This window comes from Temnothorax longispinosus, chromosome 8 (assembly GCF_030848805.1).
Source record: "Temnothorax longispinosus isolate EJ_2023e chromosome 8, Tlon_JGU_v1, whole genome shotgun sequence".
Lineage (NCBI taxonomy): Eukaryota > Metazoa > Arthropoda > Insecta > Hymenoptera > Formicidae > Temnothorax > Temnothorax longispinosus.
In genome coordinates, this window is record NC_092365.1 from 7,468,396 (window position 1) to 7,475,068 (window position 6,673).

A 6,673-nucleotide genomic window follows, 5' to 3' on the forward strand; every position below is an offset into this window, starting at 1 on the left:
ACTAGCGCAACTTAAAGACTAATTTAAGACTAAATGTAACGAAGACAAAAATAGAGGGAACATGGCATGGGTTACCCGTAAGCGAAGTGGTCACTCGAATTCAGATGAAAATAAGAATAGACGCAGAAGACCTTTGAATGATGCTAAGGAAGATGCTGATGTAATACTGCTAGGAAGTGAGTGCCAAAAATATATGGCGGAAAGCTGGAATGAATTTCTGTACGTGACAGTTCTATGAGCAGGAATATGGAAAGATGAAGTGAAGGAAGCAGCCAAGCGATCGGACCTTCTAAGAGAAGGATCAGGAGAGGTAAACAGCTCACGTAAATATGTAGGAGAAGACAAATGCAAAATACGATACATCTGGCATCCCAGAAAATATAAGCGTCTATTCCTAACAGAAAGCCAACCTAACTGACGCCTGTAAGGCGTAATATGTTCGTCACGTTTTAAATTAAAAATAAAACGAACACAGCAGTTAATTAGTCGCTGCAATTTAGTATCCAACCCATCGCTCAGGCCATGATACACTAGGCAACAGTAGTCTATGTGAGGCATAATCAGAGTAGAGACAAGTTTGATTCTAAGATTGGTGGAAAGAGAACCCTTGTTAAACTTGAGATTATGCAACACATGATGGACCCTTTGTGAAATCAATGAGATATGTCGCGCCCAAGAGAGATCGGAAGTAAACATAACCCCAAGATTTCTCACCTCATGCACAAATGGAAGAGGCGTATTGTTAACAAGGATAGGTGGTAAATTACTAAGATTAATTGCATTGACATACGCTTGACTTCCAAATATAATGACTTTGGATTTAGCCGGGTTGAGTTTAAGTCCATTCTTATTAGCATAGTTAAAAAGAGCTTGGGCATCCTTAGAAATTAATTCTAGAGCACTGAGAATATCAGCAGGTGAGCAAAGGCGATAGATTTGTATATCATCTGCAAAAATCATATGAAATGCATAACGCAAAACTTTGTATATGTCGTTGATGAACAAAGAAAAAAGCAGAGGACCAAGAACGGAGCCTTGAGGGACCCCAGACGAAGTAAATAACCATTCAGAGAGATTACCCGCATCGTCAATAACAGCTTGAGAACGGCCAGTTAAGTAGGAGAAAATCCAGTTAAGAACAGCATCAGAAAAGCCAATCTCTTTAAGTTTAACAAGCAATAGAAGATGGGGAACCATGTCAAATGCCTTACTGAAATCAAACAGTATCATGATGGTTATGAATCCATCATCAATCCCCCGCTTGATATCATTACAAACGCGCAAAAGTACCGACTGAGTGTTAAACCCTGAGCGGTATGCAGACTGTCTAGGATTGAGTATGTCATGTTTATTAAGGTAGTCTAATATTTGCATAGCAACAATCTTCTCCATTAGTTTAGACAGTTCGGGTAGATTCGCAATGGGTCTTGTGTCTGACGGGGATAGTGGTGTACGAATCTTAGAAAGCGGACGTATATATGCCTTCTTCCACTCGGACGGAAACAACGAAGTATCAAGCGAGCGATTAAATATGGACACAAGCAACGACGAAACAACCGGCCATGCTACACGCAGTATATACAGTGGAATGCCATCTGACCCAGAAGCATACGAGTGAAGAGGTCTCTCAGACATAAGTTTAAGGACTTCACAAGGTGAGATAGACGAGAAAACAAATTCAGGACGATCAGAAGGACGAGAGATCGAAGCAATGGCTGAGATAAAGTTAAAATGAGTGCAAACAGGCTGAACATTTGTAACAGACACGTAGTATAAGTTCAACTGGTCGGGCGAGAAGAAATGTAGAGGAGAAGTGAGAGTCGGTTTTGCAAGTCCCAGCCGAGCAAGCTCCCTCCAAAGTTTAGCAGGGTCTGTAATGCCAATGAGAGAACTGTAGTAAAATTTACTCTTAGCACGCCTAATGTCTATATTAAGTTGGTTACGGAAAAGTCTATATGTGGCATAGCCTAAGAGACTATTGGCACGTTTAGCTCGCCTATTACAACCGATCACGAATTTGTAACCGAGCAGTCAATTCCGGAGTGAGCCAAAGTACAGGGGGCCTCTTAATTGATAGGACGCGAGCGGGGGCAAAGATATTAAGAGCTCCCAACAAGTTGCTGGACAGGACTCCACACATTCCATCCACATCAGCATCCCCAGACAACCCGTCCAATTGAGCCCGTACCGTGCCGGCGATAGAACGAAGATGATCACAGAACTCAGAGCCATCAATGCCCCTGTAATTCCTCCGGGAGATAGAACGCTCGAGTCTCAGCTTACAATCAAGTGACACTGACAGCTCTAACAGATCATGACCAGCAATGAAGGGACTTGAAGATTTAATATATGATATGATTTTTTCAACATCATCTACCACCAACACATCAATCCAGGTATCAGAGGTAGCAGTATGATGGGTAGGCTCAGAAATGACAATATGTAACGATAGGCTAGACATGAGTTCACGCAAGTAATCTGCCTCAAAGTTAGTCGACATTAGATTACAATTCAAGTCACCACCAATAATGATGTTCTTATACAGATGGGAGAATTGATTTAGAGACTCGACAAAATCGTTCAAAAGAAGACCCTTGGGTCTTCTGTAAATAGATGCAAATAACACCGATACACCATCTGGTTGACGAACTTCTAAGAGAAAATATTCTGGTGAATTTTCACAGACATTATTAGAGGTGACCAAAATCTTAGCTTGAAGTGATTTATGTACATAACACGCCACCCCACCGCCCATCCGTCCCACTCGATCATGCTGTATCAAAAAGTAGTCACCCAAAGCCACCGCCGCATCGGAGATGCTCTCATTGAGCCACGTTTCGGAGACCGAAATGACATGATAAAAACGAGTAGCAAAATGCAGTCTAATATAATCTATGTGTCCACGCAGGGAATTGGCGTTGAACTGAGCCACACGAAAACAAGAGGACTCAGAAATCAAGCCACGCTGAACGACGGAAGGCAATGAGTGTCCAGAATGAGCATGTCAAACGAGCTTATTGAGATCAGCAACCGAGTTAATCGAAATAGCAGGCTTACCGTCAGAGTGCCTGACGTGAACACGACCCCCTCTCACCCAGACATACGCGTAAGACTTTTCTTTAGCCACACGCTTTGCTTGCTGCAGTAGTTCATAGGTGTCCTTGGGGAGCAGCTCGTTCACATGCACACTCCGACCCGAGTCATTGCCACATATGTCTCTCTGCACGAGTGCACGCCGAGCGCGCTTTTTAGACATTACCACATCACGAACAGCGCTCGAGGCTAACGTGATGATGTAAGAGTTCGTAGGCGAAATCGGTAAGGGACGGTCACGAGCGGCCACCGGCAGAGGCTTACGAGCGACGGGCCTAACACCGAGAATATGACACGTCAGCTCGGGGATCTCGAAGGTAGTAAACACGTTGCGAACGCATTCTAAAGGGGTAACAGGCATTGTGGCAGGCACTCCCGATATAATTAATTCATTCCCGAACTGAACATGCGTGACAGAATGAGAATCCGCACCACCCGTCCTAAGCGCACGAATCTCATCCACAAGAGCATCACACCGTTGCTCCAACTCGACAATGCGCTGGCTATTACGTTCGACACAACTAGCGACACAATTTAATTTATCAAGCTTATCATTAAGTATAGTATTCGTTCGCTGCTGCTCTTCTACAAAAGCAGAGAATCTCGCATTCGATTCGCTCAATTGCTCACTCAGTCTTGCATTCGACTCACTCAGCTGCTCGGTCAGTCGAAGCAAAAGATTATTAGTCGTATTGTCACACTGCGACTGCGACAGAGACTGCGACAGAGCGCCCACGCTTACTGGAGTCGCCATGGTAAAATTAAATGAGTGATCAGTATTGTCAGGTGTGACAGGTAAAATAGAAGCAAGCAACGACTTGCAACAAGCGTCGGCGTACCTGGTGACAGCGTAAGGTTTGACACAGCCTGGATGAAACACTCTCTTACATGTACATTCAATCAAATTAGTCGCAATTGTCTTTCCGCATTTGGAGCACGAACGCTGCATTACCGTCACACAAATAGGCAATGAAAACGAAAAACTCACGCCAGAGAAGGTGTGTGAGTACACTGAGTATGAGACAGCTCAAGTTACACGACGCGACTGAGTAGTTGATTAACAGGGACCAGAGCGCACTGTGCACGAGACAGCTCGAAATCACACCACTATCGATCGCCAAACGTCGATATCGACTCCAAACTCGACGGCACGCAGGGCAGCAGGTGCAGGAAAGGACAGATCAAGCGGCAGGCACATGCGCAGAAGAGGACAACATCCTCCATGGAATGATTCTCAGAAATAATAGAGTAATAATGAGAACATTCGTCATGCAAAATACTGAGAATCAGAGATAGCCCGATGCGTACCAATAACAGCACGTGACGAGCAACAAAAAGACTTGCCTGAACCTGCAACAAAAAAGCCCGAAGGCAGCTTGCGGCAGAAATATATCCACTTGAAATAGGAGCCACACAACGGACGTGCACACAGCTTACTCACCAGAGAGAGAGAGAGAGAGAGAGAGAGAGAGAGAGAGAGAGAGAGAGAGAGAGAGAGAGAGAGAGAGAGAGAGAGAGAGAGAAACTATTTGCGTGTCTTAATACGTATGTCCTCCGGGGCGATGTCCGGCTAACCAGCTAGTAATTAATAATTAAATACATATGGATCAAATTGGTGTAATCGACTTCTAACATTAAAACGTTTTTTTAAGCTTTTTTATAATATATCGATACAATAAAATAACAAAAAGTTTTTTTAATTCTTCTTGTAGTCATATTTCATAGTTATTTTTCGAAATGTCAAAGAATATATAATCTTTTAATTTTTAGAGTTGTAGAGCGTAATTAAAATAACGACTAATTATGTTTTGTGATTTTTACGACTATGCATATTGAATAATACAAAAAAAATATATATGCGTAGTATAAGAATTATAATTAGTCGTTAATGAAAAAAACCTTAATAATCGCGTTAAGACTGATTAATTCCCTTTAAAAAATTTCTGTCAGTGACTAGGATTACTATGAATACCCGTTTGCTAAGTTTGCTAATAGTTTAATGTAACATGATTTCTCTCTCTCTCTCTCTCTCTCTCTCTCTCTCTCTCTCTCTCTCTCTTTCATTTATTATCCATTATAAAATAAAATGTATTTTTTATTTATATAGTTATTATTTATATGCATTTTTATATAAATACATATACGTTTATTTTTTCGAACTTATTATACAATATATTGCTCCATGCGGTTCTATTTTATGTTCTTCATTACAGCATTGTACTGAGTTTGTTACATTATTATATACACTCCATGTGCCGTATATTCTTGTATATGCAATGTAATGGTCATTAGTATATGCTATTATACCGGCCAATCTAAAAATTCAATATAAAGCAATGATTAATGTACAGTAAGTGAGTGTAAAAAAAAATTACAAAATTTGTGCTTCAAAAAAAATTATGCTTGCTATTTTTTCTTTAACAGAAATATATCTGTTAAAAGTACAATATATATATTTAATACTTTTTATGTAAAATAATTAAAATATTGGTTTATGTAAAGAAAAGAAAAAAACGTGAAATTTTATTTTAAAATGTGCACTGCAAGCACTATTGTATGTGCAAGAATGAAATTACCTTATAAGAAGTACATAATTGCGTATTTTATTTTTTTTCTATCAATGTTTTCTAATGTCATCCATATATATGGGACATTCCATGTCAACCGAAACAACGCCGTGGCCAAAATTTGAAATGGTTTAAAAATTTTTGTTGTTGTGCAAAATTTATGTAAACATATTAGCTTTCGAATACCGAGTGCGCATTTGAAAAAATTCAAAATGGAGGAGTCAGCACTTCGATATTAATGAATTTTTATCTCGAAAAGGATGCGTTATATCGAAAAATCGCAAGAGGACATTTATACTTCAAATTTAACGCAGAATATGACCATATTTTTTTCAATTACAAATTTTAAGTTTCGATTTTTTGTCCGCTATATTGGATCTGCCATTTAAAATTTTTTTAAATCCATTATATACCTAACGTAAAGTACACGAATGAACACACAATTTAGATGCAAAACAAAATTTTACTCTGTGGTTTTATAATTTTTTATTGTGTGACTCTTTATTCTAGGCGCCATACTGAGTCCGCCATTTTGAATTTTTTCAAATGCGCACTTGGTATTTAAAAGCTAATATGTTTACATAAATTTTGCACCTTGTGTTGATGTTGCACGTATATATTCCGAATTAAATATGGGAGCTAAAACTCCAGACCATAATGGAAATTCTAGACATAGTCTTGTTATTTGTTTATAGAATTCAGGCAAATAAAAAGCATTTAAGGGGGGAATCTACTTTAGCTGGGTAAAAAATGATGATTTTTTGGAAATTTTTTTCAAGGAAACTATAAGTGATATTGGATTAATTTTTTTTGTAATATGGAAAGGCATTCTTAAAAAAGAAAAAAAATTTTTTTTTTTTCAGTTACGTTAATTTTTATTATATTGACGGACAATTTTGTAGCGCAATGTTGGTAGCGCCACGGTTAGCTGCGTACAGTGTAGCAACGAGCTGAGTAATCTGAAAGCAAAAAATAAAAATTTTCTTTAAAGCTTAATCAATTACGCAGGGATT

At 39.2% G+C, this 6,673-nt stretch overlaps 1 protein-coding gene across 1 annotated transcript; it reads right to left on the reverse strand.

Moving 5' to 3' along the window:
- Positions 1-3,004: 3,004 nt before the first annotated feature.
- On the reverse strand, positions 3,005-3,847 carry LOC139817851 (uncharacterized). The gene has a single exon (XM_071786137.1). The coding sequence runs from the start codon at positions 3,845-3,847 to the stop codon at positions 3,005-3,007; it is 843 nt and encodes a 280-aa protein (XP_071642238.1).
- Positions 3,848-6,673: the final 2,826 nt, after the last annotated feature.

What these genes read in the sequence shown, in the direction of transcription:
- LOC139817851 (XM_071786137.1), bottom strand. Translation starts at nt 3,847, where the DNA reads ATGGCGACTCCAGTAAGCGTGGGCGCTCTGTCGCAGTCTCTGTCGCAG.